Here is a 20123-nt window from a genome sequence, read left to right on the forward strand (position 1 = left end):
AGGCTCCTTCTTCTCCTGTCAGTGCTGTTACAGTGTACACATGGCTCCTTCTTCTCCTGTCAGTGCTGTTACAGTGTACACATGGCTCCTTCTTCTCCTGTCAGTGCTGTTACAGTGTACACATGGCTCCTTCTTCCCCTGTCAATGCTGTTACAGTGTACACATGGCTCCTTTTCCTGTCAGTGCTGTTACAGTGTACACAAGGCTCCTTCTCCTGTCAGTGCTGTTACAGTGTACACATGGCTCCTTCTTCCCCTGTCAGTGCTGTTACAGTGTACACATGGCTCCTTCTTCCCCTGTCAATGCTGTTACAGTGTACACATGGCTCCTTCTTCCCCTGTCAATGCTGTTACAGTGTACACATGGCTCCTTCTTCCCCTGTCAGTGCTGTTACAGTGTACATATGGCTCCCTCCCCTGTCAGTTCTGTTACATTGTACACATGGCTCCTTCTTCCCCTGTCAATGCTGTTACAGTGTACACATGGCTCCTTTCTCTGTCAGTGCTGTTACAGTGTACACATGGCTCCTTTTCCTGTCAGTGCTGTTACAGTGTACATATGGCTCCCTCCCCTGTCAGTTCTGTTACATTGTACACATAGCTCCTTCTTCCCCTGTCAGTGCTGTTACAGTGTACACATGGCTCCTTCTTCTCCTGTCAGTGCTGTTACATTGTACACATAGCTCCTTCTTCCCCTGTTAGTGCTGTTACACTGTACATATGGCTCCCTCTCCTGTCAGTTCTGTTACACTGTACACATAGCTCCTTCTTCCCCTGTCAGTGCTGTTACACTGTACACATGGCTCCTTCTTCCCCTGTCAGTGCTGTTACACTGTACACACGGCTCCGTGGAGCTGCTGTAGTTTTCCTTTCAGTTTCTGGTACTGCCTGCAGTGTCACCTCCCAGCCGCCAGAGGTCGCTCACACCCGGCTCTTCCATGTGCAGCAGCTGCCTGTCGGTGCTGGGTGTATAGGAAGTGAGGAGAGCTGCACCCGGAGAGCTCACACTCCACTCACTATGCAGGTCAGTGCTGCAGGGGCCGCCCGGGTGCTGCTGGTGGAGCAGAGCGGTGGTTACTAACTGCAACATTGGATCCAGCAGATCAGCGATTAGTTGGGATTTGTTTATCGTAACATTGTATCTTTATATAACGGCTCCAACTGCCATCACGTGATGGGATCTACTGGGCTGGGAGGGCATGCTGGGAGTTGTAGTTCTATAACAGTAGCTTCACTGTTTTCCCAGTTTGCCTAAAGTATATTAGTTTTCATATTGTTTTCCTTTAGTTTTTTTTTCCCCCAGGAAGCAAAGAGGATGTGGTGCAATAGTGGTGCTGTGTCAGCGTTATTTATCCTTATATTATTATTTATTTATTTATTTACATTTTTTTATGTATTTATTTATTTATTTTATTTTTTATTTCTATATTTATTTGTATTTATATATTTATTTATTGCTATTTTTTTTTTTTTTTAGCCCTGTTGTAGTTACTGTGTGCGTCACTCATCAGTTTGTGTAATGAGGGTATATATCCTTCTATATACCATCAGCCATAATGTGTTAGTTGCAGCAGAGAATCCCGGTCATTCTTTTGAATGGCCACTAATATGTATGGGTTGCTGCAGCCTGTCCCACCAGTAACCGCTGACCAACAAAGGGGGGGGTTGTAGTTTTGCAACAGCTGGAGGGCCGGCGGTTCCCCATCCCTGTCTTAATGCCTTTAAAATGGTTGTGCGAGACAGCGCCCCCCTTATCTATAGGCTGTGTCTGGTATTGCAGCTCAGTGTGATACAGCGAATACTGCAGAGCCAGATCCAGAGAGAGGAGCTGGAGAGCACAGCCATGCTTGTCTAATGTCATACAGCTACAGAGTGCTTCTCTCTCTCTCTCTCTCTCTCTCTCTCTCTCTCTCTCTCTCTCTCTCATTCATATATATATATATATATATATATATATATATATATGTGTCAGCTATGTCTGAGCTCCTGCCCTGCTGAGGGATTAGGCACCAGCCATCAGATCACTAGAAGTATCATGTCAGGTGCCGCTCATACACGTCCTGTACCGTCATCTCATTGTTCCTTTATTCTTATTTCAGGTTGCAGCCATGAAGGGAACGCGGGAAGCCGGTCAGGCCGCAGCAAGGGAGTTCCTGAAGTTTCTGAATCGTGGAGTGTCTCCATATCATGGTAAGAGAAGTGTGACCCCACCGACAGAATAGTGAGTGCAGCTCTGGGGTATAAAACAGGGTGTAATTCAGGATCAGTAATGTATGTACACAGTGACCCCACCGGCAGAATAGTGAGTGCAGCTCTGGAGTGTAAGGGGCTCCTCAGTGTTGGGGTGGGATAGATAAGGGGCTCCTCAGTGTTGGGGTGGGTGGGATAGGTAAGGGGCTCCTCAGTGTTTGGTGGGATAGGTAAGGGGCTCCTCGGTGCCGGGGTGGGATAGGTAAGAGGCTCCTCAGTGCTGGGGTGGGATAGGTAAGGGGCTCCTCAGTGCCGGGGTGGGATAGGTAAGGGGCTCCTCAGTGCTGGGGTGGGATAGGTAAGGGGCTCCTCAGTGTTGGGGTGGGATAGGTAAGGGGCTCCTCAGTGTTGGGGTGGGTGGGATAGGTAAGGGGCTCCTCAGTGCTGGGGTGGGATAGTTAAGGGGCACCTCAGTGTTGGGGTGGGATAGGTAAGGGGCACCTCAGTGTTGGGGTGGGATAGGTAAAGGGCACCTCAGTGTTGGGGTGGGATAGGTAAGGGGCACCTCAGTGCCGGGGTGGGATAGGTAAGGGGCTCCTCAGTGCCGGGGTGGGATAGGTAAGGGGCTCCTCAGTGCCGGGGTGGGATAGGTAAGGGGCTCCTCGGTGCCGGGGTGGGATAGGTAAGGGGCTCCTCAGTGTTGGGGTGGGATAGGTAAGGGGCTCCTCAGTGTTGGGGTGGGTGGGATAGGTAAGGGGCTCCTCGGTGCCGGGGTGGGATAGGTAAGGGGCACCTCGGTGCCGGGGTGGGATAGGTAAGGGGCTCCTCGGTGCCGGAGTGGGATAGGTAAGGGGCTCCTCGGTGCCGGGGTGGGATAGGTAAGGGGCACCTCAGTGTTGGGGTGGGATAGGTAAGGGGCTCCTCGGTGCTGGGGTGGGATAGGTAAGGGGCACCTCAGTGTTGGGGTGGGATAGGTAAAGGGCTCCTCAGTGTTGGGGTGGGATAGGTAAGGGGCACCTCAGTGCCGGGGTGGGATAGGTAAGGGGCTCCTCAGTGCCGGGGTGGGATAGGTAAGGGGCTCCTCAGTGCCGGGGTGGGATAGGTAAGGGGCTCCTCAGTGCCGGGGTGGGATAGGTAAGGGGCTCCTCGGTGCTGGGGTGGGATAGGTAAGGGGCTCCTCGGTGCCGGGGTGGGATAGGTAAGGGGCTCCTCGGTGCTGGGGTGGGATAGGTAAGGGGCTCCTCGGTGCCGGGGTGGGTGGGATAGGTAAGGGGCTCCTCGGTGCTGGGGTGGGATAGGTAAGGGGCTCCTCGGTGCCGGGGTGGGTGGGATAAGTAAGGGGCTCCTCGGTGCTGGGGTGGGATAGGTAAGGGGCTCCTTGTTATGTGACATGTAAAAGGCTGAACATTGTGATTATCACCAGTGACATCCAGACTCTTTGGGATCAGCCGCCGTCCAGAGAACCTAATCAGGAACTTTGCACCATGTTACTTGGAGAACTGAATGATAAGAAAGGATTGCTCCTGAGCTTCCTGTGACTACCGGGCCCTGGTGCAGGAGCTATGAGGGTGCCCCTCAGTCATATAGTGTCATAGATAGTGGAGCCCCCAACAAGGCACGAATATAACTGCACCCAGTCCCTTCTGTTTCCCATACCTTAGATCAGTGCTTTCCAACTGCTGCAAAACTACAACTCCCGTTATGTTCCTGCATGATGGGAGTTGCAGTTTTACTGCACAATGTAACACGACCTGTAAAAGATACTTGTATACTCACACCTGGGAAAGTTGTGGAGCTAGTATCTAAAATTATGGATCCATGACCAGGGTTATGCTCATTACATGGGTTTGCTGGACAGGTGAATGCTTGTATTAAGCCTTAGTAGTACAATGTAGCATTGCACCTAATAGTGCCACTGCTGTCTGCAGGTTTTACATGGTATTGCAGGTCAATTCAGTTCACTTATAGAGTAGAGCTGCAGTACCACATTTAACCTGTGGGCAATGGTGGCGCTGTTCATGGTAGAAATCAGCCATGTTTTTCTAATCCTGTATGACCCCCTTTAAGCTGTTCTCACCATAGACGTCTTTCTCCTCCTAGTGGTGGAGGAGTGCAAGAGCCGCCTCTTACAGGCCGGATTCCAGGAGCTGAAGGAAGCCGATCACTGGGATATCAAACCCAACCACAAGGTGAGAATGGTCCGTCCCATTCCTCTGGGTACCGGCAGAGAAGCCGAGGCTGACTGATTTACCAATCTCTCCATAGTACTTTGTGACCCGCAATTACTCCACCTTGGTGGCGTTTGCAGTGGGCGGCCATTACCAGCAAGGGAATGGATTCACCATTGTTGGCGCTCATACGGACAGCCCGTGTCTCAGGGTAAGACGTCGCCCTGTATTATGGCCACCATGTATGTGTATCTGTGAGTCCGCACATGGATCCTGTATCTGTGAGTCCACACATGTATCTGTATCTGTGAGTCCGCACATGGATCCTGTATCTGTGAGTCCGCACATGGATCCTGTATCTGTGAGTCCGCACATGGATCCTGTATCTGTGAGTCCGCACATGGATCCTGTATCTGTGAGTCCGCACATGGATCCTGTATCTGTGAGTCCGCACATGGATCCTGTATCTGTGAGTCCGCACATGGATCCTGTATCTGTGAGTCCGCACATATATTCGTAGTTCTCTCTAAGTGCGTCTTGTCTCTGCAGGTGAAGCGCAGGTCTTGTCGCGGTCAGGCCGGCTACCTGCAGGTCGGGGTGGAGTGCTATGGTGGCGGGATCTGGAGCACCTGGTTTGACCGAGATCTGACTGTTGCCGGTCGAGTGATCGTGAAGGTAAACTTTCAACAAGCTGCTGTTGACGGATCTGTTATTCTTTAGCACTTGTGTAGAATAGTTTTCAGCTATGTGTCTGACTGACTTAGTAACACTTTAAAAGGGGTTGTTCACCAAAAAAAATAAAAAAAAATATTTTGTTAGAAAATCTCCAGTCTTCCAGTACTTATCAGCTGCTGTATGTCCTGCAGGAAGTGGTGTATGCTCTCCAATCTGACACAGTGCTCTCTGCTGCCACCTCTGTCCATGTCAGGAACTGTCCAGAGCAGCAGCAAATCCCCACAAAAAAACCTCTCCTGCTCTCCAGACTGGAAGGAATACCACTTCCTGCAGGGCATACAGCAGCTGATAAGTACTGTAAGACTTGAGATTTTTTTTATAGAAGTAAAAAACAAATCTGAACTACCCCTTTAATATTACTTGCCACTTTATTAACCTGTAGATACTAAATTCATTGCATGGATATATATGTATATGTGAGAACAGCATGTACATCAGAGATGGGGAACCCGCAGCACTGCAACTGTTGATTCCCATCATGCCATGCTCTCAGTATTGGTCCAGTCTGGTAGCCTCTGCCATGTCCTGGTGTAGTGATTGGCCACCTATGTATTCTTATGGTATAGAATAAAACTGATTCTTCCAATATCCCATGCTCCGCCCTCAGGAGGGTCACCGCCTGCAGCATCGCCTGGTCTATGTGGAGCGCCCCATCCTACGCATCCCTCATCTGGCCATCCACCTGCAGAGGAACATCAACGAGAGCTTCGGGCCCAACACGGAGCAGCATCTGTGAGTGTCCCAGCAATGTGCAGACCCTGGTGTCCTGTGGGGTCCTGATCCCTCCTCCTCCTCCTCCTCCTCCTCCTCACTATGTCTCCTCTCTTAACAGCCTGCCGATTCTGGCTTCTTGTGTACAAGAAGGTTTGGATAAGGAGTCCATGGATTCGGGAACATCCTGTCACTCCTCTGCTGGAGGGCAGAACCAGGTGGGGCTACCTGTTTGCAAGTAGTACACACGCAGGGACTTCCTTACCCTTAGTTGTCTGACCAATGACAGCACAGCGCCTAGTCCTTATTGCTCTGCCATGACATGAGTGCTGGGGAAAGTGCTCTGGACTGAACTGGGGATGATTTACAATACACTGCTATAGTTGTGGAGGGAGAAGAGGTTACTGATACACTGGTTTCACAAGGTTCTATATACAAAAAATGAAATAAATAGCATAGCAATTTAGACATAACACTAATCTCTGAGAGATGAGAGGGAAACCTTGATTTACCTTTCATGGACACACTGGCTACTCTGGAGGAGGAGACTGTCTTACAGATTGCAGGTACACAGTCTCTCTTCCTCTCTGTTCTGAAGATAGCAGTAGCTAAGCCCCGCCCCCACTTCCTGTATTCTGACCTGCTCTGCTGCTAGAGACAGAATTCCTCTAACAACAGTGGACAGGAGATTACAGAGAAGGGAGACACCTAGTGGCCAAGACTTTAGAGATTTTTCTCTTTTTATTTAGGGACATCTTGGGTCTATAGGGCATGACATACTAGAATCATAAAGGTTATTCTGATTTCTTTTTTTTTTTCTTCACTGTTCATTTAGAGGTATTTACCGTAATTGATTTGGTATCTGTCTCTTTAAATCCCCTTTTAGACTGAGAGACATCATTCTCTTCTGCTCAGCTTGCTTTGTGACCGACTGGGAGTCAAACCTGAGCAGATTCTGGAGCTGGAGCTCTGCCTTACTGATACGCAACCCGCGGTATGTGCGTGTGTGTGTGGGGGGGCTTCATTTGACCAGAATATGATGCTTCAGGGAAGAGAGCTGGGGTAGTGTGTAGTCTGGAGCGCCATCTATCTTCCTTATAAGTACTGGTAAGGGGGCGGTCCAGACTACACTGACTACAAGCAGCTAAGCCAGTGCTCCATTGCAGCATCATACCCCAGTCAAACAATACTTAAAAACCTAATGAATGTTTAAATGTGATCATTTGTAGGATTAGGAGCTGTTAGGCGCTGTCCCCAGCTGTTGTAGTTTTGCAACAGCTGGGGAGCACTGAAACAGAAACACTGACTGACGCACACGCACGCACACACATTTATAAATATACACACACATATATATATCTTTCAGGCACAGTCACTCCACTTCAATCAAGATGCAGAGATTTCCAGTATTTTTGCCAACCAGATGTGTTCTTTATTGCTACGCGTTTCAAGGGTTAACCACCCTCTTCATCAGGATGCCTGATGAAGAGGGTGGTTAACCCTTGAAACGCGTAGCAATAAAGAACACATCTGGTTGGCAAAAATACTGGAAATCTCTGCATCTTGATTGAAGTGGAGTGACTGTGCCTGGAGGTTTGAGCGCCAAGGAATCCACCATTGTTGCAAGGTCATTTGGATTTCAGTCCTGATCCCACATCCAGGGATATCGGAAGGTGGAAGGCAGCAGCCCTCCTTATATACCTACAAGCCTACATTAGAGTCGTGCCTAATACGTACGACCTAACAAGGTGAGTGTGCATTTGTGTGAATTTACACATACACATCTCACAGGGTTAATCCGCCTGCACATGCAGCGCCACTGTGTTTCCTTTTTTCTTTTTATGTACAATATATATATCTTTTGATACGTTTGATACAATGTAACAAAGTTCACCATTATCTATGCCAATCTTCTCCTTCCTGTTCCAGACTTTAGGGGGCGCCTATGAGGAGTTCATCTTTGGCCCACGCCTGGATAATCTGCACAGCTGCTATTGTGCCCTTCAGGTGGGTATTGTTCATAAACTGTGGGGCATATAGGCAGAAAACATGAGCAGTATACTCACTGTTACTTGTATCAATGTCCTGAATGCAGAGGAGATACAATCACAATCACATCTCCTTCAGGACGCCCCCTGGTGGTTAAAATTACAACTACAGTACTTTTAATATTAAGGCTGTTTTTGGCCCATATGTTCAGCCTAGAAAAAAAAAACGGCCTCAAAATTTCAGCACTATTTTTTTCTTTTTTTTTTTTCTTTTCAATCGTTTATTTATTAGTTTTCCAATAAACAATACAACAATAGAGTATGCACACTGCCAAGGTCAAGGAAACATTGGCAACCTGGCACAGAAATGTCACAGCCAACAATGAAAAATACAAATAACAGAACGATGCACAAAAATACAACCTCAATAATAGGCACGGTTAAACAGTAATGAAGCCCTTCTGGATGTTTAACTACAAAAGAAGTCAATATGACATCGGGGAAATAGACAAGACCAGACTTAACAAGACACAGACTCCAGGGAAGGGGAAGAAGAAAGGAGTCATGAGGGAGATATGTGCGGCTCTAGGTCACCATTGTCTCTCCACTATAGAATTCATCCCAAGCAGACCACATTCTATGGAACAGTTCCATATGAAGATCCTTTTGGGCAGAAAGGTCGGGATCCATACGTCTAATCTCCTGTATTCGGTTAGTGAGTTCCACGGCTGTCGGGATCGAATGTCTTTTCCAGTAGGTCGCCAACAGACATTTTGCCGCGGTTAACATACGTAGGAGTAGCTTGGTCGCGTGCCTACGCCAACCCTTAGGAGGGACATCTTAAAGATATATGAGTGGGTCAAGAGGGACAGTTAGGCCCAGTACTGCTGCTACCCATCCCTAAAATCCCTCCCAATAGGGCTTCAGAAGGGGACACTCCCAAAAGAAATGGGGAAGTGTACCCACCCGCGAGAGGCACCAGCAAGTTTTATTGGCACTTATCCAAACACCCCACATATGTTTCATCGGACCCAGCTGGACAACTGGCGGTTCAGGTGCTCCCGCAGGCCATCTTTTTCAGCTTTTTTTAAGACATTGTAGGTTTTTAATGTCTTAAAAAAAGCATTACAAAAATCCAGAAAAGTGATGTTCATTAAGCTAAGAAAAAATGACTGGATTTTTTATGGCCCAAAATGGCCGGTAGTACTGTGTGTGTGACCATGGCTTATATCTGTTTAGTGTTAAAAAAAAAAAAAAAAAAAGGATTCAGGATTAGAAAAACATAGCCTCTTCCAAAAACAGCGCCACCTCTTTTCCTCAGGTTGTGTGTAGTATTGCAGCTCCATTCGCTTCCATGGGACTGAGCTGCAATATCGCCCCCAAACTGGGGAAGTGAGCAGCCATGTTGCTGGGCTATTGTAGACCACATGGGGCCGTGGTATTGGAACACAGCAATAGAAGCTTTATTGCTGGGGGTCACGCGGTATATAATACTCATGGTACTTCCCTATAAATGAAAGGATGACACAGGCCAATATTTAGAGACACAGTGCCCCTTTATATGGCAGCCATGCTGGTTAGTAATGATGAATGGGATGATGGGAGCGGGGAGGGGATGTGGCAGACATTTGTGTCATCAGTCTTCATCAATATCCGGAGGCAATCCTCCCATGAGATGAAGTAAAGTTCAGCAAGCGAGGAGATACGGCGTATACTGATCCGAGGTCTCTTCTGATGAGTCCTTCTAAAAATAGCGCAGTCTGTGTCGCTTAATAATTGAGACTGATTGGATTCTTGTGATTCTCACACTTAGGTTAGAAATCCAAATTAAAGGGACACTTAACCTAATGGCTAAGCAGTTAGTGGTCTATTGTTCTCTGTTATCAGCCTGGAGGGAGGATGACTGTAGTGTTCCTTACTACCTCACTATGATCTCTACCTGCCCCCAAGATCCCTACCAGTGCCCATGATCACTATGATCACTACCTGCCCCCGAGATCCCTACCAGTGCCTATGATCACTACCTGCCCCCAAGATCCCTACCAGTGCCCACGATCACTATGATCACTACCTGCCGCCAAGATCCCTACCAGTGCCCACGATCACTATGATCACTACCTGCCGCCAAGATCCCTACCAGTGCCCATGATCACTATGATCACTACCTGCCACTATGATCACTACCTGCTTACTACTGCTACATCACGTGTCCAGTGCTAAGAAGCTCCAGCAACCTGTACACCCGTGGTTTGGTGGATCTGACTTAAAGGGGTTATCCAGTGCTACAAAAACACTGCCACTTTCTTTCAGAGACAGCCCCACTCTTGTCTCCAGTTCAGGTGCGGTTTGCAATTAAGCTCCATTAACTTCAATAGAACTGAGCAGCAGCACCACGCCCAAGCTGAAGACAAGAGTGGGGCTGTCTCTGGAAGAAAGTGGCCGTGTTTTTGTAGCGCTGGATAACTTCTTTAAGGCCCTATTACACGGAACGATTATCAGCTGTATTCGGCCGTTACGGCCGATAATCATTCCGTGTAATAGAAACCAACGATCAGCGGACATGAACAATGTCGGCTGATCGCTGCAGTCGTTTGTCTTTCAACGACTCATGCAGCCACGATCTGCTGCCGTCGTTCAGTGGAATAGGAGCAGTGGCAGCAGACCGCCGCTACCCTCTATGGGCTGCCCGAACAATCTAGCGATCACCTGGGCAGCTCTCGTTTGCTCCTCACAGTCGCCCCTTATCTTTACACTAGGTGCCTTCTCCTTATTTCGTCATCTTTATTTATTGATCTCCTCTTACCCGCTCGCTGTGGGTGCATGTAATAGCGCCATTAGCAAGCAGGGAACAAAGAGCGAGCGCTGATCTGACATGTCGGTGCTCGCTTGCTCCTCTGAATCAGCCAGTGTAGCAGGGGCTTTATAGGGACAGCAGACACTTAGGACTATCTTGTTTCTATAGAATGGTCCTCTAAGGATACACTGATGCCAGGTCATCCCATCACTGGGATCCTAGGGATCTGTAATCTGCAGGGGATCCTGGCAGCAAGTGTTTTATTACTTGCAGCGCCACCACAGGACAGATGAAGCATCACTAATACCAATGGGCTGTTTGTAATATGTGGACAGGTCGGGTCCTCCAGAGGAAGGGACGCTCTTTGTAGCCACTCTCTTCTTTGTGGTTCATAAATGAGGGTCGGGGACTTTGCTCTCCTTCTGGTGTTCTAGTTTCTTCTCCAGTCAGGTGTGAAGCAGAATGTATAATTCTGCTGGTTGCTGGAGATGTTGGCCACATGACGGCCCACGTTCTGTCACCTTTGGACTGACTCTCCATTGCTGTTACCATGCACTCACATAGTAATAATGATGATGTGGTAGTGATGTGAAGGGTGGTAGACCAGGGACACAATCTCAGTCTCACATTGTCATCTCATTATAGTCATTGATTAATCTGTCGGCCGTTGTTTTCTTCCCCCTTAGGCTCTCCTTGGCTCCTGCGACTCTTCAAACTCTCTGGCCAATGACCCCAACGTCCGGATGATCACTCTATATGACAATGAGGAGGTGAGACCTGCCGGGGGTGTGACTAACCTGTGACAATGGAAGCTGAGATACGCTGTGCTGTATGTGGTGATACAGTGAGGGGATGAGCAGGGACACGGGAATGGATGACCTTTACCCACTGCAGACACATGGCACTCTACTTAGTGACAGCCATTATGCTGACACTTTCCTGGGATCCTGAATGGTAAATCTGCCCAGTTACTGACTCTTTACTGACATATGACATACAAGTACATCACATCAGGTCAAGGAATATGGAGCTGAGCCCGCTGCAGCTGATGATGCCTTCACCAACCCCCTACATGCCAAGTCAATAGCAATAGGGATCAGTCAATCAATAGGCATTGCTATATCACCTCCATGACACCATCACAGGATCGCTTTCAGCTGAGAGCATAGACTCTGTGGCAGGTTGGGGGTCTGCAATCACCCCTGTAGCTCAGCCGTCTCCCCTTCAGATATTTCAGGCACAAGTTAGTGACCGCCATTATTAAACAATGGTGTCTATAATGTGGGTGGGGCTGTGACAACATTATTGCCATAAAAAGGGGTACTCTGGAGGAAAAAAATGTTTACAAATGAACTGGTGTGAGAAAAATATATAGATTTGTAAATTACTTTCATTCCTAAATTTAAAATCTTCCAATACTTATCAGCTGCTGTATGTCCTGCAGGAAGTGGTGTATTCTTTCCAGTCTGACACAGTGCTCTCTGATGCCACCTCTGTTATGTCAGGAAAGGTTTTCTATGGGGATTTGCTGCTGCTCTGGACAGTTCTTGACATGGACGGGGGTGGCGGTAGAGAGCACTGTGTCAGACTGGAAGGAATACAACATTTCCTGCAGGACATACAGCAGCTGATATGTACTGGAAGGCTTAAGATTTATAAATAAGAAGTAATTTACAAATCTATATAATTTTTGGACACCAGTTGATTTAAAAAAAAAGAAAAAAAGTGTCTCTGGAGTTCCCCTTTAAATGTTCAGATTGGTCCTGTTTTATGTACAGCTCCTGCAGTATATAACGTATCCTTATCTCTCGGCAGGTCGGATCGGAGAGCGCTCATGGTGCCGAGTCCCTCCTGACGGAGCTGATCCTGCGCCGTATCTCCTGCACTCCGCAGAATCTCACCGCCTTTGAGGAGTCTGTGCCCAAGTCGTTCATGATCAGCGCTGACATGGCCCATGCCGTGCACCCCAACTACCTGTAAGAGGCGACACACTACTGCGCTCCTGACTATGGAGCATGAGTATGCCCTGGGTGAGCTGCACGGAGGCATGAGGCCGAGCAGCACAGGGCATGCTTGTCTGGTAGTAATAAGGGATTGTAGAGATCATACTATATCCCAGGGATGGGGAACCTTCAGCCCTCCAGCTTTTGCAAAACTACAATTCCCATCATGCCTGGGCTAAAACTTCAGCTCCCCAGGCATGATGGAAATTGTAGTTTTGCAACAGCTGGAGGGCCGAAAAGGTCCCCATCCCTGCTATATCCTAATGTAATGTCTAATAGAGTGAGCCCTCTAGTCCTCCCACCCTTCTATACTTGTAGAGTTGACAGTCCACAGGTGAACTGTACATTTGTAGAGATACTGCCCCCGCAGGCAGGGAAGGGTACTGCATAGTTCAACTTGTTACCCATTGTTAATATGACCGATGTCTTATATATCCTAGGTCAGAAATGGAATATGCTCATATATTGTATCTGAGTGAATTGGATATATCAGTCACTTACATCTATGCAGGATTCCATTTTGCATGATAATGTTTTTATTCAATTCTATAGGGACAAACATGAGGAGAACCACAGGCCCCTCTTCCACAAGGTTAGTCCCTACTGTTCCCTATGTTGTAGTGCAGCTTTTGTCTTTTGTACCCTTTAAGTCAGGGGTAGGGAACCTTCGACCCTCCAGCTGTTGCAAAACTACAACTCCCATCATGCTGTCCAGGCATGATGGGAGTTGTAGTTTTGCAACAGCTGGAGAGCCAAGGTTCCCTACCCCTGCTTTAAGTTTATGTTGCACAGTTTATAAATCCCAGTCTATATATATTCTTCCATCAGGGACCTGTTATCAAAGTGAACAGCAACCAGCGCTACGCCTCCACTGCTGTGACCGAGGCCGTCCTGCGGGAAATCGCGGGCCGTGTTGGGGTCCCGCTGCAGGTGATCATGTCATCTCTACTCCCTTTATAAGGACTATTATCATCCCTATGTATTGTGGTGACTCCTATTTGTGTCTATAGGAATTCATGGTGCGGAATGACGTGCCATGCGGCACCACCATTGGTCCGATCCTGGCTAGTAAGCTGGGCCTGAGGGTTCTGGATTTGGGATCCCCGCAGCTGGCCATGCACTCTGTGAGAGAGATGTGCTGCACGTCTGGTGTCCTGCAGACCTGCACTCTCTTCCAGGTAATGTATGAGTCACCTTAAGAGCCTCGATCACCAACAGCTGCACGGGCATCCTGGGAGTTGTAGTTCTGCAACAGCTGGAAAGCTGCAGGTTGCAGAATGGTGCTCTAGAGGGAGCTCCAGGTAGTGTAATGTAATAGCGAGAATGCAATATAGGTATTAGAAGTCAGTGGGGACATAGGGAATAAGCATGCACACACTGATAAGGCTCGGTTCACAGTGCGTTTTTGCAATCCTTTTTTTTCCATCCGTTTTTTGCAAAAAACTGATGCATTTGTGTGCATCCGTTTTGATCCGTTTTTCCATTGACTTCCATTGTAGAAAAAAACGGACCAGTTTTTTTTAACTGACACAAAAGTAGTGTCAGCTACATTTTTGTGTTCGTCAAAAAAAAAACTGATCCGTTTTGATCCGTTTTTTTTTTTACAATGGAATTTAATGGAAAAACGGATGCACACAAATGCATCCGTTTGTTTCATCCGTTTTTTGCAAAAAACGGATTGCAAAGACACAGTGTGAACCTAGCCTAAACCCAGAGCAGAACCCATGCCTGGAGGAGCTGCTTAATTTTTCTTTAAAGGGGTAGTTCAGCAAAAAAAATAAATGTAAATAAATAATAATAATTATTTCCAGTCAACTGGTGCCAGAGATTTGTGATTTACTTCTATTAAAAAATCTCAAGTCTTTGAGTACTTATCAGCTGCTTTATGTCCCGTAGGAAGTGGTGTATTCTTTACAGTCTGTAGAGCAGCAGATGTTTTCTATAGGGATTTGCTGCTGCTCTGGACAGTTCCTGACATTGACAGCAGAGAGCACTGTGTCAGACTGGAAAGAATACACCACTTCATGCAGGACATACAGCAGCTGATAAGTACTGGAAGACTTGAGATCTTGATAATATAAGTAAATAAGAGTTTTATGGCACCAGTTGATTGAAATATTTTTTTTTTCTGAACTCCCCTTTTAAGTGCATGAAACTAAAAGTATACAATGTAGGGGCAGTCAAACCTATAGTTGGGACTAGATGCAGCGGAACTAAACCTGCGGCAACAACACAGCCACAGTGCACCAAGTAGGTTTCCATACTGATGTAATTGTTGTATAATGAGTATACTTTGCATCACAATTCTTCACTGTTTTCAATGACTCTGCTTGCTTTCATTGAATGGGAGCATACATGCTCAAATCTAAAGGCTGAAAGCCTGACCTCAGACCTCTCACAGCTAAGAATTTGCAGCACTTGCATCCCATCTAAAGTAACAGCTGATACATTGTAGCAAACTATCAGGATTCTTGTTGATGCAGTGTAACAAAGCTTCAGCTGTGAAAAGTATTATATCCCAGCAGGTTTTAGCATCTTGAAAAAAAGAAAAATGCTGAGATTCAGTAACGACAAGTGGTGAGGTACTGAAACCCTGGGGGTTGTAGTGTTCTGTGTATAGAGGATCATGTCCAGGGTTGTGTATATAGCGTATAATAGATTGGTATTATGGCCGTGCCTAGTGGTCAGGTCATGCTGGGAGTTGTAGTTTTCTACATACAGGTAATTGTGTTATGACTATGTTGGGGTTTGTAGTGTTCTATGTATCATGGAATCGTATTATGATCCAGTCTCCATGTTGAGGGTTGTAGTGCTCCATATACAGTACATAATGGAATAGTATTATAATCCAATCCAGTGGTTTTCCAGAGTAGTGCTCTGTATCGATCATATAATAGAATTGTATTCTGGTCATATTTAGTGACCAGGTCATGTTGGGGGTTGGAGTGCTCTGGGTATAGCATAGAATAGATTATTAATATGATCATATACAGTGGCCAGGTCATGTTGGGGGTTGTAGTGCTCTGCGTATAGCATAGAATAGATTAGTAATATGGTCATATACAGTGGCCAGGTCATGTTGGGGGTTGTAGTGCTCTGCGTATAGCATAGAATAGATTAGTAATATGGTCATATACAGTGGCCAGGTCATGTTGGGGGCTGTAGTGTTCTATGTACAGTTTATAATGGTATCGTATTAATGATCCAATCTAGTAGTTCTCCATGTTGGGGGTTGTAGTGCTGTGTATATCACGTATAATAGAATTGTATTTTGGTCATACGCAGTGGCCAGGTCATGTTGGGGGTTGTAGTGCCCTGTATATAATCTATAATAGAATTGATTTCTGATCATACGGAGTGGCCAGGTCATGTTGGGGGTTGTAGTGTTCTATTTACAGTCTATAATGGTATCGTATTATGGTCCAATCTAGTAGTTCTCCATGTTGGGGGTTGTGGTGCAGTGTATATAGGGTATAATAGAATTGTATTCTGGTCATGTGCAGTGACCAGGTCATGATGGGGGTTGTAGTATTCTATTTACAGTCTATAATGATTTACAGTCTATAATGGTATCATATTATGGTCCAATGTAGTGGTCCTCCATGTTTGGGGTTGTAGTGTTCTGTATATAGGGTATAATAGAATGTATTCTGGTCACACGCAGTGGCCAGGTCATGTTGGGGGTTGTAGTGCTGTGTATAGAGGGTGTAATAGAATGTATTCTGGTTATACGCAGTGGCCAGGTCATGTTGGGGGTTGTAGTGTTCTGTATATATGTATAATAGAATGTATTCTGTCATATGCAGTGGCCAGGTCATGTTGGGGGTTGTAGTGCTCTGGATATAGGGTGTAATAGAATGTATTCTGTCATATGCAGTGGCCAGGTCATGTTGGGGGTTGTAGTGCTCTGGATATAGGGTGTAATAGAATGTATTCTGTCATATGCAGTGGCCAGGTCATGTTGGGGGTTGTAGTGCTCTGGATATAGGGTGTAATAGAATGTATTCTAGTCATACGCAGTGGCCAGGTCATGTTGGGGGTTGTAGTGCTCTGTATATAGGGTATAATAGAATGTATTCTGGTCATACGCAGTGGCCAGGTCATGTTGGGGGTTGTTGTGTTCTGTATATATGTATAATAGAATGTATTCTGTCATATGCAGTGGTCAGGTCATGTTGGGGGTTGTAGTGCTCTGTATATAGGGTATAATAGAATGTATTCTGGTCATACGCAGTGGCCAGGTCATGTTGGGGGTTGTAGTGCTCTGGATATAGGGTGTAATAGAATGTATTCTGTCATATGCAGTGGCCAGGTCATGTTGGGGGTTGTAGTGCTCTGGATATAGGGTGTAATAGATTGTATTCTGTCATATGCAGTGGCCAGGTCATGTTGGGGGTTGTAGTGCTCTGGATATAGGGTGTAATAGATTGTATTCTGTCATACGCAGTGGCCAGGTCATGTTGGGGGTTGTAGTGCTGTGTATACAGTGGGTAATAGAATGTATTCTGGTCATACGCAGTGGCCAGGTCATGTTGGGGGTTGTAGTGCTCTGTATATATGTATAATAGAATGTATTCTGTCATATGCAGTGGCCAGGTCATGTTGGGGGTTGTAGTGTTGTAACTTGGTCATGTGGTCAGCTTCTGATATGCAGTAAGTATTGTTTTTTAGGAAAGTATGTAGCAAAGCAGAATGGTCATTTAACCCTTAGGGGCTGTATCGCGTGTCCCATGTAACACAGCAGGTTTTTTTGCAGTCCTATGTAAAGCCATATACAGACATGGCACTGACAAACTCCACTCAGCTGCGCCAGTTTCAGTGTAGTGTAATGGTTATGGTCATTCCCCTATCAGGCTGTGATCCGGATTAGCTCTCTCTAGTTGCCTGGCGGCAGGGCGGTGTGACGTGACGTGGCGGAGCGTCCCCCGACTCCTGTATGGGACACGTCAGCATGTTTGTGTACATTCGCACCGCCGTCGCTTCACAAGTGTCACTCTATTGGGCCGCGTGTACCAGCCTCTAATTGTGTGTGTGTGTGCTCGCCTCCCATTGGCTGCTGCCGTGGCAACCTACACTGGCCTTGAAGTCAATGGGCGGTTGCTGCGGCAACAGCCGACATCAGTAGGTTAGTCAAGTGGTTGCTATGGCAACAGCAGGACATCTCCTAATGAGCAATAGCATGTATTAGCCTATGAGATGATATAATGGAAACCATGGAAACCCGAGGACCCCCCCCCCCCCCTTCGTCTCGCAGTCTGCTCCATCTCCTGGGTATTCGCTCTCTCACCTCGCTCGCTCTGCCTTTCCCATGATTCTCTACAAGTGCGGCTTTCTTTCCAAGACAAATTCCCAGAAGTTATAAGGCGGATTGTATAAATCCAGAGAGATTTCATATACTGTAGTACTACAAGTACCAGCATGTCTATGGAATAGCTGCATTGCTCGCTACTGACACTGGCGGCCATTAGTATATAGGGGTAATAGTAGTAGTATACAGTATACAGGACCAGCACTTCATGTCAAACTCACAGCCCTCCAGCTGTTGCAAAACTACAATTCCCATCATGCCTGGACAGCCTTCGGCTGTCCAGGCATGATGGGAATTGTAGTTTTGCAACAGCTGGAGGGCTTCCAGTTTGACACCCATCATAGAGATCCAGCGTGGTCACGGCTGCCCACCAGCCATGTTGCTAGGCAACTGTCTCTATGAGTCCATTTTCCTTTAAGTGGCCCAATTTTACAGCCGCTGTACCGTTTTTAGTATTTTACGTATGGTCATGTGACAATCCTGGGCTTTTTCTTTCTTGCAGGGGTTCTTTGAGCAGTATCCGGCTGTGAACAATAGTCTTCTGGTGGACTAAGGAGTTTGTCTTCCATCCCGCGGACAGAGCACGTGTTCCCTTACCTGCCCGGGCCCCCCGTATACTATGTGATGGGTGTGGTGTTTGTGCAAGAATAATAAAGAACTGCCCCTTATTTGTGGAAATAAACACATTTTCTGTACATTCAGGCACGGTGTGTGTGTACTATAAGTCTGATGGACAATACGCAGGGCCCCCCCCCCCCCCCCCCTCTTGTTTCATCTACTTATATTAGTCTTGGTTAGATCTGTTTCTAGGAAAGCTGGGTGATAACCAATACAGCTTCCCCATAAGGGCCTTAGGCCCCCTTCACACGTCCGTGGCCGTTTTTATGATCAGGTAACGCTGATCCTAAGGCCTTTCAGGAGACTTCAGGAAACTGGTGTCGCTGTAAGAGGTGTTCTCCTCTGGCTTCTCCTTCGGTCCTCTGGTGCTGCATGTGCAGGAGTGATATCACTTGTGCACAGCGTGTACAGCTAAAGGGGTATTCCACTTAAACATAACTTATGATATGTTGCTGCCCATGGTGAGACTAAGAATTCCTTCCATACTTGTTATTATCTATTTGGTCTCCTTCCCCCAGTTCTCAGCTGCTGATTTCTGCTGAAGACACAAATATCTGTGAGTTTTTCTCTCTGTCTCATCCTCCTACCCCTCCCTTCTGTAAACAAGTCACTGGCAGGCTTTATCTGCAGCATTTTAGCTTCTTTGTAATGCTGGGAGGATTAATCACCGTGAGTTCATCAGTAACTTGACCTCAGAATAACCTTCCCAGCATTACAAAGAAGCTACATAGATGTTGCAGATAAAGCCAACCAGGGACTTGTTTATATCAGCCTTTTTAGAAAGAAGGAGGGGGTGATGGAGAGAAAAGCTCTCACACAGATTTTTGTGAATTCAGCAGAAAGCAGCAGCTGAAAACTGGGGGAAGGAGACTGAATAGATGATAACAAGTATGGAAGGAAATGTTAGTCTCACCATGGGCAGCAACATATCAAAAGCTATGTTTGAGTAAAATGTTCCTTTCCGTTATTTAAATGAAATATGCTGCAGGTCCTGTAGGTGTGAATGCACCATTAAAGAGCCAGCATCAGCAGCCAGCGGAGCTTGCCTGAGTGCTGGTGCTGGCCCGGGCTGCCTTGCAATGCATCCGGAATTCCAGACAGATTCTGTAATGCATCCAGAACTTTCTGGAATTTTGGATGCCCCCATTGCATAGGTTCTATTGGGCATCCTTGCCGGAATTCTGGACAAATACAGGACATTTTCCTGAGCTATTTTCCATCACCGATACCAATCACCAATATTTCCAGCTGTTTATTCGCCTTTGTCAGAGAGCTTGCAGACTGCGCCGAGGATTATGACAAGGATTAACCAGGACTGAGCAAGACATTTCCTGGAGACTCGAGCGACACCTTGGATTTCAGTGCCTGATTCTTTTGTCCTCAAGCAAGATAAGCTGCGAACAGAGATGTCTGATGATACCCCTTTCCCTGTGGAAAACACATGTATGCATGTAGCCATGAGATCAGGAGAACAGGCCAGGAGAAGCACAAGGTAGTGCGCTTCACTCCATGGCTCTCCCAGGATATAAACTGACAGCAGGGAAATGTACTGCATGCTTGTTCCTGCTGGCTTTCCTGATCAGTGACAACCCGACTGATCAAAACTTTT

The 20123-nt window shown here is 46.8% G+C and overlaps 1 protein-coding gene across 1 annotated transcript; it reads left to right on the top strand.

The window, feature by feature from the left end:
* The first annotated feature begins 917 nt into the window (after positions 1-917).
* Positions 918-18598, top strand: DNPEP (aspartyl aminopeptidase). Its single transcript, XM_069985061.1, has 15 exons — positions 918-1023; positions 2099-2189; positions 4290-4378; positions 4455-4568; positions 4907-5032; positions 5700-5824; positions 5925-6021; positions 6690-6797; positions 7733-7810; positions 11272-11355; positions 12401-12561; positions 13141-13180; positions 13417-13518; positions 13599-13766; positions 18399-18598. The coding sequence occupies exons 1-15, from the start codon at positions 1018-1020 to the stop codon at positions 18447-18449; spliced, it is 1440 nt and encodes a 479-aa protein (XP_069841162.1). The 5' UTR covers positions 918-1017; the 3' UTR covers positions 18450-18598.
* The last annotated feature ends 1525 nt before the right edge of the window (positions 18599-20123 follow it).

Source organism: Dendropsophus ebraccatus, chromosome 9 (genome assembly GCF_027789765.1).
Source record: "Dendropsophus ebraccatus isolate aDenEbr1 chromosome 9, aDenEbr1.pat, whole genome shotgun sequence".
Classification (NCBI taxonomy): domain Eukaryota; kingdom Metazoa; phylum Chordata; class Amphibia; order Anura; family Hylidae; genus Dendropsophus; species Dendropsophus ebraccatus.